Genomic DNA, 15,655 nt, shown 5'->3' on the forward strand with positions numbered 1-15,655 from the left:
GTTTTTTTGGTACTGAGCTCCATGAGCTGTTTCTATATTTTGGAGATTAATCCTTTGCCGTTGCTTCATCTGCAACTATTTTCTCCCATTCTGAGGGTTGTCTTTTCATCTTGTTTATGGTTTCCTTTGCTGTGCAAAAGCTTGTAAGGTTAATTAGGTCCCATATATTTATTTTTGTTTTTATTTTCATTACTCTAGGAGGTGAGTCAAAAACGATCTTGCTGTGGTTTATGTCAAAGAGTGTTTTTCCTATGTTTTCCTCTAAGAGTTTTATAGTGTCTGGTCTTACATTTAGGTCTTTAATCCATTTGGAGTTTATTTTTGTGTGTGGTGTTAGGTAGTGTTCTAAATTCATTCTTTTGCATGTAGTTGTCCAGTTTTCCCAGCACCACTTATTGAAGAGGCTGTCTTTCCTCCATTTTATGTTCTTGCCTCCTTTGTCATAGATTAGGTGACCGTATGTGCATGGGTTTATCTCTGGGCTGTCTATCCTGTACCATTGATCTATATTTCTTTTTTTGTGCCAGTACCATACTGTCTTGATTACTGTGGCTTTGTAGTATAATTTGAAGTCAGGTAGCCTGATTCCTCCAGCTCCATTTTTCTTTCTCAAGATTGCTTTGGCTATTTGGGGTCTTTTGTGTTTCCATACAAATTGTAAAATTTTTTGTTCTAATTCTGTGAAGAATGCCATTGGTAGTTTGATAGGGATTGCCTTGAATCTGTAGATTGCTTTGGGTAGTATAGGCATTTTCACAGTATTGATTCTTCCCATCCAAGAACATGGTATATTTCTCCATCTGTTTATGTCATGTTTGATTTCTTTCATCAGTGTTTTATAGTTTTCTAAGTACAAGTCTTTTGCCTCCTTAGGTAGGTTTATTCCTAGGCATTTTATTCTTTTTGTTGTGATGGTAAATGGGATTGTTTCCTTGATTTCTCATTCTGATTTTTCGTTATTAGTGTATAGGAATGCCAGAGATTTCTGTGCATTAATTTTTTATCCTGCAACCTTACCGAATTCATTGATTAGTTCTAGCAGTTTTCTGGTGGCATCTTTAGGATTTTCTATGTATAGTATCATGTCATCAGCAAACAGTGACAGTTTTACTTCTTCTTTTCCAATTTGTGTTCCTTTTATTTCTTTTTCTTCTCTGACTGCCGTGGCTAGGACTTCCAAAACTATGTTGAATACGAGTGGCAAGAGTCGACATCCTTGTCTTGTTCCTGATCTTAGTGGAAATACTTTTAGTTTTTCACCATTGAGTATGATGTTTGCTGTGGTTTTGTCATATATGTCCTTTATGTTGAGGTAGGTTCCTTCTGTGCCCATTTTCTGGAGAGTTTTTATCATAAATGGGTGTTGAATTTTGTCAAAAGCTTTTTCTGCATCTATTGACATGATCATATGGTTTTTATTCCTTAATTTGTTAATATGGTGTATCACATTGATTGATTTGCATATATTGAAGAATCCTTGCAGCCCTGGGATAAATCCCGCTTGATCATGGTGTATGAACCTTTTAATGTGTTGTTGGATTCTGTTTGCTAGTATTTTGTTGAGGATTTTTGCATCTATGTTCATCAGTGATATTAGTCTGTAATTTTCTTTTTTTGTGATATCTTTGTCTGGTTTTAGTATCGGGGTGGTGGTGGCTTCGTTGAATGAATTTGGGAGTGTTCCTCCCTCTGCAATTTTTGGAAGAGTTTGAGAAGGATTGGTGTTAGCTCTTCTCTAAATGTTTGATGGAATTCGCCTGTGAAGCCATCTCGTCCTGGACTTTTGTTTGTTGGAGGATTTTTAATTATAGTTTCAATTTCATTACTTGTGATAGATCTGGTTATATTTTCTAATTCTTCCTGGTTCAGTCCTGGAAAATTGTACCTTTCCAAGAATTTGTCCATTTCTTTGTGGTTGTCCATTTTATTGGCATAGAGTTGTTTGTAATAGTCTCTTATAATCCTTTGTATTTCTGTGGTATCAGTTGTGATTTCTCCTTTTTCATTTCTACTTTTACTGATTTGCATCCTCTCTCTTTTTTTCTTGGTGAGTCTGGCTAAAGTTTATCAACTTTGTTTATCTTCTCAAAGAACCAACTTATAGTTTTATTGATCTTTGCTCTTGTTTTCTTCATTTCTATTTCATTTATTTCTGCTCTGATCTTTATGATTTCTTTCCTTCTACTGACTTTGGGTTTTCTTTGTTCTTCTTTCTCTAGTTGCTTTAGGTGTAAGGTTAGATTGTTTATTTGAGGTTTTTCTTGTTTCTTGAGGTGAGATTAAATTGCTATAAACTTCCATCTTAGAACTGCTTTTGCTGCATCCCATAGGTTTTGGGTCGTCGTGTTTTCGTTGTCATTGTTTCTATGTATTTTTTTATTTCTTCTTTGATTTCTTCAGTGATCTCTTGGTTATTTAGTAGTGCACTGTTTAGCCTCCATGTATTTGTGTTTTTTACAGTTTTTTCCTGTAATTGATGGGATATTATTATAAGTAATGCTCCTATGAGCATTCTTAAGCATTTCAATTAGTGAACATATTTACTCATTTCTGTTAGACACATACTTAGGAGAACAGAGTACGCATATATTTGGCTTTAGAAATAATGCCAACTACTTTGTTTTCCAAAGTAGTTGTGCCAATTTGCAGTCCCACCAGCAATGTACAAAAGTTCCAGTTATTCTACATCACCAACATATTTTGGCATCCAGCCTCTTTAATTATAACCTTCATAGCGGTATCTCATTGTGGTTTTAATTTGCATCTCCCTAATAATTAATGAAATTGAGTACCTATTTGTATTTACTGGTTATTGGATATGGCTAATAAAGTGAAGTACCTATTTAAGTCTTTTGCCCATTTTTCTCTTCTAAATCTTTAAAAGTTTGATTTGTAAATTCTTTAACATAATGCATTTTAATGGTCATCTAGAGATAGTGCCTCCATATTTGAAGTATGTCTACAAATAGTGTATATGTATTTGTTTTGGTGCACCCTTCACACAGCCAGGAGTTTTCAGATTAGAAGTAATTGAAAGACCAGGTAGTTGGGAGGTGAAAGTAAAGATAATGTAGTTGGCAGAATGAGAATGAGGATTTTGTGGTGAGCTGGAGAAAGTTGAAACAAAATGATCTGGGTCCTTGAATTGCTGTCCCATTTTGATTATGACTGAGAGATAATAACAGAGCCAGCTCAGTGTTTCGCTATATTTTGATGTTCTCTGACATGTGGTTATCACAGGCAGAGTCTGTATACTACTGTTTTTATGAAATATATGGATTTTCAAGATTAAAACCCTTGGGGTTAGGTGAGGGAACACTATATACCAAGAGAGAAATTAATAAAATTTTAACCCAAGTAGTCTAAGAGACTGGTACTTTGACAAGTTAGTGAGGAAAATTATTTGGAACAGTTGGACTTTGAGGGGACCACAATTTATTCCACACAGCTGGTTGGATGCTCTGTTGACCTGTAAATCTTTGTCTAACAGATAGCACTGATCTGTTGCCAAGAGTTGTTAGCAGACTATTAGTAAATCAAATTTCATAACCAGTATCTAAAAATTGGATTTCTATAAGTATTTGCTTTTGCCATTACATGTATTAATCAGTGGTCATCTGCTATTCTGTTAAAGTCTTCTTTTCATGATAATAAACATTTCTTAATTAGTTTGTATGATTATGTAACATTCCTTTTTACTAGTATAATTGATTGGAACTAAAATTACTTTATTACTTCATACCAATAAGTAAAGTTTAATTTTGTTAACATTATTCAACAAAGAAAATCCTGTTTATAACAGGCTAATTTCTACCAAAAACTTAGAAGATGTGATTTTTTAAGAACCATTTTTCTCATGTGAGGTCAACATTATAGAGACAAAATAAAACCAGGTTTATGTTACAAATTAGAATTATTTGAAGAATTTTTTTATGAGGCACCAAAAAAAAGAAAGAAGTCCCCACAAGTGGTGGTAAGTGTTGCCATGTCACATTGGGGACTTAGATGTTAATTTAATCAATTTCTTTATACTTGGTGGCAAAAAATAGCAAAAATTACAGAAAAGCACCATTACTATTCTCTTAAACATGTCTTGTTTCTTAGTTCTTCCTAGATACAACCTTTTGAGATGAACAGTCTCAAGTAGTGTGGTTTGGACTCAGAGATGATATAATTTCTCTCTTTAAACTCTTATTTTTTATTTTTGTATTTCAAAGTAATTTAACCTATTTAGTTTGACCACAACCAAATTTACTAAAACTTCTGAAAATATATTATTATGAAATTTTTTGACTGATCACCATCATGTAATTTAGAAAAAACACCTAAGATGTAAATGATACATGCCACCCATATATTATAAATAATTTAAACTAATTGTCCTTTACCTGTCTCCTTGTCACCGTTAGTTTTTCTCATTCTTCATTTTTCCCCTCAATGTTTTTCAGTTTTGTATATAATATAGTATTCTTTTATTTGAAGTTTTCTGTTTCTTTTCAGCTCAACAAGAAGATGATGAATTTGTGTGTCAGATAATTTATGTCTTCTACCAAATGGTTTTCCACCAAGCCACAAGAGATGTCATAATCAAGGAAACACGTATCCTTCAATGTTTACCATAGATAATGACACTTCACATATTAAGAAAAGATGCATTTTTAGGTATTTTTTCTTGCAAGTGTTCAAATATTGTAGAAAAAATCAAGTTTTGAAATAAATTTAGAGGGCAAGCTATTCTTCATAGAAGCTATTTACCCCAAATCAGTATATAGGTAAGATACATTGGAGAACAATTTTATTAACTTGTCAGGTTTCCTAAAAAGCCTAACAAATATCTCATAACTTCCTTCTCTATTAACATAACTTAAATGTCACAGGTTCCTAGGACTATCCTTAGTCCTCTTTTAATCTTACCTTATTCACTATACATGGGAAAACACATCTACTATTCCCATGACTTCAGCTCCTATGCTACTTATATGCTAATAAGTATTTGATATCTTCGAAACCTCTTTCTTGAGTCCCAGGCATTTGTTGCTAACTGCCACCTGGATGTCTTCCACCTACCTAAGGGGGCATAGTATGGCCTATAAAGCATTATAATTAAATAATATAATATAATATAATTAAATAGCCCTAATTTTAAATGCACTTACTAGCTACAGGACATTGGATCATGTCCATACTTAATTTCCTTGAGCATACAATCTTGCATCTATAAAATGGCCATAATATTATTAAAATAAAAAGACCTCCTATAGGATAGCTGTCAGTACTAGTGGATTTAATAGTAATAGTTCCCAACGCAGAGAGATACTCAGAAATTGGTATTTTATCACTATTGCATCCAAAAGGGTATTCGATATTACTAACATCTACCTCTCAAAAAGTCTACCTTCTGTATTCATGGTCGATAATAAATGTCATCCACCCAGTCCCTTAGTTGAAAATGTTGTGTCTGCTGTCTCTTTTACTACACATAATTAATCATTCATTTATTCTGCAAACATTTATCAAGTTCTGACCATCTAACAGATACTGTTTTAGGTGCTGGACGTATAAAAGTGTCAGTCCCTGTACTCAAGTAGTTTATAGTCTAATTGGAAGGCTAGACAAGTAAATCAATATAAAATTAAAATCCAGTGTAATCAATGTCATAAAGGTATGTACATCAGGCACAGGAGAGGATATATATAAACCAAGTCTGGGAATGTCATGAAAGGCTAGCAGTGGATGTGGTATCTAAGCTGAATCTTTGTGATTTTTGTTTTTTTTTAATTGTGGTGGTCTGCTTATTTGTGTACAAAAAAAAGAAAAAAAAGCTGCTTTCAAATACTGCATAAAATCGTTCATTACCCATATGAAAAATCTAAATTGTTTTTTGCATATATCTCTTCATAACCTGACCTTAACCTATTTTTCCAAAGTTGCCCTTTAACCTTATAATACACAGTTTCTCTTAGAATACCAAATTTCTCATCATTTATCAGACATTACCCTCCCTGTCATAACTTATTCCCTCTTCGTATGCCTTGTCAAACTCAGATGCATTTTTCTCCTATTTTTTTTTTTTCTTTTTTTTACCTGACAGTCTCCAACTCATCAAAGATAAGTTTATAAGCCATCTTCTCAGTTTAGCCTTTCTAATCCTGTGCCTGCCTTCTTACCATTGGGAGTAATTTCTTTATTTTTCACCTCTAATAAAGTACTTTAAGTTATGTATTTATATGCCTGTCTCTACCAAAAGATTTTGAGCTCCTCTAGCTCAAGGACTGGCTTTGTCTTCCTTTTATCCATACCCAAAACTTATAGTACCTGCCATGTGGTTAGAACTTGTTTAGTCAATGAATTCATGTATCTAAATGGTAAATGCCCTTTTAAAATTTAAAATTTAATTGGGATACTTTTTTATACACTGGGCTATTGCTCAAAACATTTTGAGGCTTCTCTGGTGTTCAGAGCCAATAACACATGCTTTAAGTATTAACATTGCCTTGCTTTTGAGGACGAGTTTAATTTCTGGAACCATATAAGGTCTCCAAGAGTCAAGTCTGATTAAAGCAAGTTTAATTGAGAAATGTTCATTTTGCTAAGGGCTGTCAAAATGCAAATGCTATTTTGCTGTAACAGCTTCACTAGAGAGAACTCTTTTTGTCATAAAGTAATAAATATTTTTAAAATGTGGGTTATAAACTAACTCTCCCAGAAAGATAAATTCGAAATACACTTTTGAGCAATGTTAACATCGTTGGAATAACTTTTCAGCTGTGTTCCATGGAATGTGTGCCTTTAGAATTAATAGTTGCTTAATGAAAAAAGGTTCTGTGATAAATGAGTTTGGGAAACACTGAGTTAAAGTTAAACAGATATTCTTGCTGCAGGGTCTTCATGGAGCCTTTAATATGCTTTTCTGGGTTGAGAATCTCTAAAAGAATATTTTATGTAGAGAAGATTTATATAACTCCAGAAGTCACTGTAAGAAACACATATTAGAAAACATTAAAGTGAAAGTATAGCTTTTTTTAGGTAACTTCTTTGGAAGACAGCCCCTTGTTTACGTGTCATCTCATAGTGTTTCTTCCTTAGGACTAAAGAAGAATGAAGCGTTTAAAGTACGTACCAGGTGCCTGACACACAGTGAATAAGTGTTACCTCTGCTCTGGTCTGTCTGTTTTAAATGTACTCTCAGTACCTTATTACCAAAGCTCACACTATTAAGACTACTTGTATTTGATTTTTTCTTCTCAGTGTAACTTTCTTTTCATTTTCTCCCAAGTGTGATTTTTGTTAAGCCATTGACTCTAAAGTCAATACTTTTAAAATAGTTATTCTGAAGAATATAACATGTTGATAATGGTGGGAGTGGGAGATAAAAGATCTGCTGAATTAAAATTTTTACAAAAGCATCAAGGAATATTAGATCTGATGCTTTAGTCCATGTCTTAAGATTGGATAAAGATTGCTGAAGGGCTTCAGCCCAATATTTTGGTTTTCAAAAAACAAGATTTTTGTTGATGTCAATGATATTTGAGTATGTCTCGTATTTTGTAACATAGTTTAAAATTATTATTTAAATATTTCACCATAATTTTAAGCATTTTACTGTGATTTTTCTCTATGAAACCAATATACTTAAATATTTTAAATAAAATTTATTAGGCAGGAAATCATTGCTTTTTCCAATTTTTTAAGTTAGAAAATCTGATCAACATTATTTGATAAAATTTTTAACGGAATGAAAGAAACTTGACATTTTGAAATGGTTGGTGTAGACTTATTTTAGGTAAATATATGATTTATATTAAGATGTTTGAAATATTAAAAATGGCTCTCAGCACAACTCATAGGAATTGAGAACCAGTGCTATAATAATAATTAATTTTCATATAATCCCGACAGTTTCAGCATGAAAAATAAAACAACCCAAATTTGACTAGATCCTTTTAGATTCCCCCTGAGAATTCCTAAGAGTTTCCTAAGAATTTTATTTTCATCTTATCCTCACAAAATCCACGGGTAGTATGTAGAGTAGGTCTTATTTATTTATTTATTAAATAAAAATTTATTGAGCACCTGTTATATTCTCAGAGCTGGGGATACCATAGTGAACAAAATAGACCAAGTCCCTACCCTAATGGAATTTACATTCCAGTAGAGAAAAGAGGCAATAAACACCATATTCTTTACAGATTTTTCTAAAAATGAATTTGAGTGTAGACAGATACATTTTCCTGTATATTTTTCTATATTTTAAATATATCCCTTTTATTCCCCCCCAAAAATAGTAAGTAGCACTGATGAATAGAAGATCTGGGTTAACCTCTGTCTTTGCCACTGCTATGAAACTTGATAAAATTTTTTTGGCATTATAATCATTGCCTCAAAAAATGTCATTTGCTTGTACACATGTGCTAGAGTTTCTTGTTAGAAACTTGTGGCCTTTGTTTCAAATAGTTTTAACCAAGACCAACTTTAAGTATTGGAGATTATAGCTTTCTCTTTCTTCACTGCCTCTTTCAGATCCATTGAGGTTTCTTTATTGATTTGAGTTTTCTTTATTCTTCCCTTTTCCCCTACTTGTTATTTATACATTCCATTTCTTTTATTTTGTGTTAGTCTTAAAGTTCAATGTGCATTCTCACCAAGTTCTAGACGAATATATCTGTTCTTCTACTTGTAAGTCTAATGTCTCCACTTCCATAGTCCATGTTATTTGTTGCTCTCTAGTATTGTAATTTCACCTCATATTTATAACATAAAATTTTTATAACATTTTAAAATTATTATTTTGATGATCCCTTTTTAAAAACCAGTGCTTATTTAGGATTTATAGTATGTTAAATAGTATAGTATGTTTTCTCATTTACTGTTTTTTCTTGAATTCAGTTCCTCTATTTTTCTGCATTGATTTCTTTCATAATTGATTACATTCTCTTATACTGCTTAGTGAACATCTATGAATAATAAATACATCTGTATCTGAAAATAACTAGTTTGTCCTCTTTAATAATAATTTAGCAGAATATGGAATTCTATATTTCCAGTTATTTCCCTCAGCAGTTTGAAGGTATTTTTCCACCTTGAATTGCTGCCAATGAGAAGTCTGTAGTCTACTAATTCTCTGTCATAAAGTCTGATGACAGTTTACTTTTTTTTCCCTTATAAGTGACTCGATCTTTTTGCCAGGAAGACCAAAGTATGTTTCTGGGTTTTTTTAGAGCCAAGTAGTTTTATTAGAATTTGACTTGGTGTTCATCATCCTTGCTTGATTTTTCCAAGTATGCAAATATAGTCTTTCAGTATGTAGTTTCGTCTTTTTTTTTTTTTTTTTAATTTTAGGCAAATTTTCTTGAGTTGTAGTTTATAGTATTTGTTCTGTTGCTTTGGTTGTTCTTTAGAATTTCTATCAATATTATGTTGGATCTTCTTTGCCTATCTTTAGTATCTGTCATTTTCTAATCTTTTTAATTTCTTTTCATTTTTTAAAATTTTACAAATTTTCTTCTTTTTTACCTTCTGTTTAACTTAGAGTTTTATCTGTTGCTTTTATTTACTCTTGCATTACTATAAACTTAGTTTTTATATATTTGAAATGATTTTTATGTTTATTTTTGGTTATTTCTGGAATTATTTCTCTGAATTTTCTAATTCTGATTCATATTGTTCTTTCATATATATCTATTGATTTCTTAAATTCTTTTATTTCTTTTTGAAATATTAGGGTTGCAGCTTTCAGCTTTTATGTAAAAATGTCTTATGTTTTCTCTTCCTTATAATAACCATACCCATATATGGGATTTGACTATGATTCTTTTCTGTTGTTGTGTGAAATTTTTTGTGTGTGAATTTTTGTGTGAAATTAATTTTTCTGAACTTTTAAGAGGGTCAGGTCAATCAAAGTTTTACAACTATGCAGCTGTAGAGCTCCTTCTTTAGTTACTTTCACAAGTTTCATGGTTTCAAAAATATGGCCTTGGATTTTCTGAGATTTACTGGCTCTGTTTTCCTTACCAATTTTTATCTAGGTTTTTCTCCCCCCCTTTCTTATCCTTGTTATCCATGTTTTTTAAATAAATGAAATATTAAATATTTTTGGTCATCTTATAGTAATGATTTTATTTTAAAATTTGAAATTAAATTTCAGATTAACATTTGAATTTAGAGAAATGCAGGATTCTCTAACATGATTGAATAGCTGCAATCTCAAGCACAGTTTGTTTCTTTAACCACTTTTTATTTAGAGGCTCCAGCATATCTCATAGATCTGATGCATGATAAAAATAATGAAATCCGAAAAGTCTGCGATAATACATTAGATATTATAGCGGTAAGTAATTTTTCTTCCTACACAAAGTATAATAGTCTTTATTTTGTGGGGCGAAAGAGACATTGTACACCTGTTTAGAACTTTGCATTCAATGTATGCATTGAATTTGAATTTTGGTAAAGTTCAGAAGATGCAATGATACTAAATTCGCTTTTTAATTGAAGTATAGTTGATTTACAATGTGTTAATTTCTGCTGTAAGCAAAGTGATTCAGTTGTACATACATTCTTTTTAATATTTTTTTCATTATGGTTTATCACAGGATACGGAATATAGTTCCCTGTGCTATACAGTAGGACCTTGTTTATCCATTCCATGTATACTAGTTTGCATCTGCTAACCCCAAACTCCCACTCCATCCCTCTCTAACCCCCTTGGCAACCACAAGTCTATTCTCTATGTATGTGAGTCTGTTTCTGTTTTGTAGATAAGTTCATTTGTGTCATATTTTAGATTCCACAAAAAAGTGATATCATATGGTATTTGTGTTTCTCTTTCTGATTTACCTCATTTAGTATGATAATCTCTGGGTCCACCCATGTTGCTGCAAAGGACATTATTACATTCTTTTTTATGGCTGAGTAGTATTCCATTGTATATATGTACCACATCTTCTTTATCCATTCATCTGTCAATGGACATTTAGGTTGTTTCCATGTCTTGGCTATTGTGAATAGTGCTGCTGTGGACATAGGGATGCATGCATCTTTTTGAATTATAGTTTTGTCCAGATATATGCCCAGGAGTGGGATGGCTTGATCATACGGCAACTCTATTTTTAGTTTTTTGAGGAACCTCCATACTGTTTCCCATGTGGCTGCACCAGCTTACATTCCCACCAACAGTGTGGGAGGGTTCCTTTTTCTCAGCACCCTCTCCAGCATTTGTTACTTGTAGACTTTAATGATGACCATATCCTGACTGGTGTGAGGTAGTACCTCATTGTAGTTTTGATTTGCATTTCTCTAATAATTAGGGATGTTGAGCATCTTTTTATGGCCTGTTGACTATCTGTATGTCTTCTTTGGAGAAATGTCTGTTTAGGTCTTCTGCCCACTAAATTCACTGTTTAAACATTATTAAGACCTTTGGCTTTCAACTTTTAAGTATAGGCTCCTTACTTAAAGAGGTTTTTTTGTTTTGTTTTTAAAGAAGGGTTTTTAATTTATTTATTTATTTATTTATTTATTTATTTATGGCTGTGTTGGGTCTTCATTTCTGTGCGAGGGCTTTCTCTAGTTGCGGCGAGCGGGGGCCACTCTTCATCACGGTGCACGGGCCTCTCACTGTCGCGGCCTCTCTTGTTGCAGAGCACAGGCTCCAGACCCGCAGGCTCAGTAGTTGTGGCTCACGGGCCTAGTTGCTCCACGGCATGTGAGATCTTCCCAGACCAGAGCTCGAACCCATGTCCCCTGCATTGGCAGGCAGATTCCCAACCACTGCGCCACCAGGGAAGCCCCTAAAGAGGTTTTATACATATTCAGAGTTTTAAATCTGGTCTAAATGCCATCTCAGAATCACTTGTTTTTCAGAAAAATTATTGCAGAGAAGCAGGGAGTTTGATGACAGTTTTGCCAAAACTCAACACAGTCATCTTTGCAGTTTGGCCATTACATTTTTTTAATAAATCAAATCTTGTATCAACTATTTTTTCAATTCTTTGATAATTTTTGTTGTAGACATAGATTTGTTTTGTAAGTTGCTTTGGAATGATGAAACACCCCAAAATTTTAATGTTATTCATGACTTTAGAAGTTTTTAAAGTATATGTAACTGTAAGAATTCGATCAGAGGGTTAATCTGAGCCCTGGATTAGAAACTTGCTCACTGTGCAGACTTTTCTTCAGACATTATGCTGCCCTTCTGCCTGGACTTGACCCTTGTACCTGGGATGTGCTAGATGCTGGATTACTTTGAGTATTTTTCTCACCTATGGCATACACACATGCACAACCTACTTCCTTCTTTGGGCTGGATTTACACTGTTTATTTTGGCTCATCCTGTAAAAAATTTCTTGAAAATAGCCTATACAGTAGTTTTTCAAAGTTTTACTTAAGTGTTTAAAAGGATCAGAATAGCAGTTTAAAGAATCAATTAACACCTTACTTGAAATCCTCTAAGTTGGCATTTCTGCTAGTGATTTCATTACAAAGTCAGATTACCACCAGGTACTTTCTGGTCCATTTCATGCATTTTATTTTAGAAATTCATCTTATTTGATTTCACCTGTTTTTTTGGATTTGACGAAATATATCATTACTGGTTTAAAACTAAATCTTTAAACCATTACTGGTTTAAAACTAAAACTAAATCTTGACATTTTAGCTTTGATATCTAAATTAAAATAGGGAAGCTTTATGTATTAAATCCTTGCTTCACCAAGATGTTTCATACATATAAGCCACTGGTCACAGGGTTTATGAACAATTTCATGACTCATGTACTATTTTCTAGATCACTAATGTCATTGTTGTATATAAAGTATATAGTATAAGAGTAAGAAACTTCTTAAAGTTCTATATCTGATTATCTTACCTTAAGCAATGAGGAAAAGAGAGAGATGTCAGTCTGTTATGAATTGCCTTTATCATACTTTTAAAATTACCTTCTTTTGAGAAAAAGTAGATGGAAGGTAAAAATACGTTTAGATTTATGTATTAGGTATGTTTGGTTTAGAATACAGGCTAGTGATAGTTCCAAAAGGCCAGCTTAGTCTTATAAAAATCTTTATTGTAAAATGTGAATTTATTTGTCATAAGATAAAATTTTCATTCCCAATTATTTCTAAGCTCTGGGCTCAAGTCTCTCGTCTTAAACAGGAGTTATCAGGAGTTATCCCCACCCTGTGTCTTCTGTCCTAGCTCTCTCTTTCTCTTTAGAATCAACATTTTGAAAAAAATGTCTACATATTACTTCCTTCATTTCTTCACTTTCCCATCATCCTTTCTACATTCCCCTTTCTCCTTTCTACCAATTCTTGCTTCTGCCTCCATTACTGCATTGAAGTGGTGCTTACGAAAGTCACCTTGACCTTCATTTTTCTAAATCCAATGAGTATTTTTAGTCTTCATTTTACTTTGTTGATCCTACCCTCCTTGCAAGAACTTATGAATCCTGGTCAGAGTTAAAATATAAAATCACAAAGAAAATTATTTTAGATTATTACATTCATAAAAAGCCTTGTGAATAAGAGGACTTCCAAGAAGAATCAGCAAAATGAAACTGGTGATATATCAGCTAGCTCTATATGGTTCCCTAAGATGCTGTCTGATCATGTGAGTTAGTATAAAACACATTTGAACAAGTAATCTGAAAGTTCACCTAATCTCTCTATACCTCTCTACACTGGACTTACAAAGTAAGTATTTGATGTGGTGCCAAGTAATTTTAGATTGTTTCATGTCATACTTTGTGAAACTTAAGTCTAAAAAGATACTCAGAAATACTAGAGTTGTTAAACTGAGAATATTTAAAGATATTCACATGTGAATTATTCATGTGATCTGGAAGTCCTATGCTGTGCTACTCAACTGAGTCATAGTCATAGCTGAGTTTCTTAGAAGAGAAGAAGTAGTCCAATACAGCTGATAGGTGGGCACCAGACTCTGGAAACATCCCATGTTCTGCTAGAAGAATGTTTTTTTACCTTTCTGCTATTATACACCTTATAGGATTCAAGGCCCTGGCTCAATTTTATCTTGGTAATAGGAAACTGCACCACCAGGAGCAGCTTCTTCCTGAAACATTTTTCTTCCCTTGTCAGTTGAGTAGGGATTCTGATCTTAGATTCAACTTTTGGCCTCTGTGAAGTGGCAACTTGATCCAACAGAGTATTGCATTTAGAATACAACTGATTCTAGTTCTCTCCCTGCTGAATAATCTCAGGCAATTAACTTTTTGAAGATTTAGTTTACAGTGACACTTCTGAGGATTAAAGAAGTTAGAGAAAATATATATGAAGCATCTGCCACATGATGGTCACTCAGTATGTTTTATTCAAACTAAACCAAAATTCACACCAAGTTGTGAAGTTTATATGTAGATTAAATATCTGGATCAACGTTTCCTTTCCTTAGTACAGTTAATTATTTATGTTATTTTCTGTTCAACTTTTTAAATGATATGGGAAGATAATCTGTTCACAGTTTGGATTTTAACTCTGGAAAGTTATTTGGAATATATATTTTGGCCAGACATATTTCTATTTGTAGTTTACCTTAAGATTGTCCTGCAAAATGGCTGAATTTGGCATTTTAAGACTTCATGTCAGGGAAGGTAACAGAATAGGTCAATTTACTGAAAGGTGTTGATTAGGACAGTGTAGAGAAATAGAAAGCTACATTTGCTAGTGTAGAAGTGCCCCATGTGTTAAATTACCCATGTTCTGAATCTGTGGTGACTAATTTGGATTTGGACTCAATTTATCAGACCAAACCAGACTAACCTCAGACCAAAGTTATACTCCTGGTTTGCTGGGCCTCATTTGGAAGAAATTTGAGGAGTGGGGCATTTTAATGCATCAGTAAAAAGACAGCTTCTCAGGTCCACTTGGGACGTAGCTGCCATTCTTTAGTTCTTTGAGCTCAGACTCTATTACTGATCACGACGCAGGGTGCTATTTGCTTGTCCCAAATCTTTTTAAAGAGTAAAACAAGAGGAAATTGACTTAATTTGAAACAGGAGAAACTTTGATTAGACACAGCAAAGATGATGAAACATTAGAAATAGGCTGTCAAGGGAGAATGTGAAGTCTGTCCAGTTAACATTAGTAACAGTTAAATAACCAACTTTCTAAAATAGTTTGTTAGAAACCTGCCTAAAATGGAAGTGGATGATCTCTTAAGACTCTTTTTTACCTCTGGATTTTGATTGCCAAGTATTCTTGACATGGCTATGATCAAAAAAATATAGAAAGAGTGGGAATATTTGTAGCTTAAGGCAATTTATCTTTAAGAAAGCAAACTTCTTGCACTCAAGACAAACATCATGGAATAATACTAAGAAAAATTAGATGCCTTGCAAACCTTAGGGAAATATGCCTTCTGCAGTAAAGTATTCTTTCCCCAAATTATAGAAATGTTACATTAGTGATGAAGTGTTTAATGTATTTAGGCCCAGGCCCTCAATTGGTGAATTGAAACAGATATGTGTTCATAGTACTCTTTGTACCATAGAGGATTACATGTTTGGTGATGCAGTCTCTGTGGCCTCATCAGCAAATTGTTGCCTGTCTGACTAGGCTTTGCATGTAGCTTTGGGAGGCAGGGAATGGGGTAGCTGCAGAGAGGAGAAGGGAGGCCAGGAGAGAGGAGCCTAGCTTCCTCATC

General features: G+C 33.3%; 1 protein-coding gene across 1 annotated transcript in view; it reads left to right on the forward strand.

The window, feature by feature from the left end:
* Positions 1 to 15,655, forward strand: part of KIFAP3 (kinesin associated protein 3) — a 163,380-nt gene that overhangs the window by 104,392 nt on the left and 43,333 nt on the right. The window contains exons 16-17 of the mRNA XM_061183116.1: positions 4,501 to 4,599; positions 10,242 to 10,327. Coding sequence (XP_061039099.1) covers positions 4,501 to 4,599; positions 10,242 to 10,327 — 185 coding nt within the window. The remainder of the gene's footprint in view (positions 1 to 4,500; positions 4,600 to 10,241; positions 10,328 to 15,655) is intronic.

This window comes from Eubalaena glacialis, chromosome 3 (genome assembly GCF_028564815.1).
Source record: "Eubalaena glacialis isolate mEubGla1 chromosome 3, mEubGla1.1.hap2.+ XY, whole genome shotgun sequence".
Taxonomy (NCBI): domain Eukaryota; kingdom Metazoa; phylum Chordata; class Mammalia; order Artiodactyla; family Balaenidae; genus Eubalaena; species Eubalaena glacialis.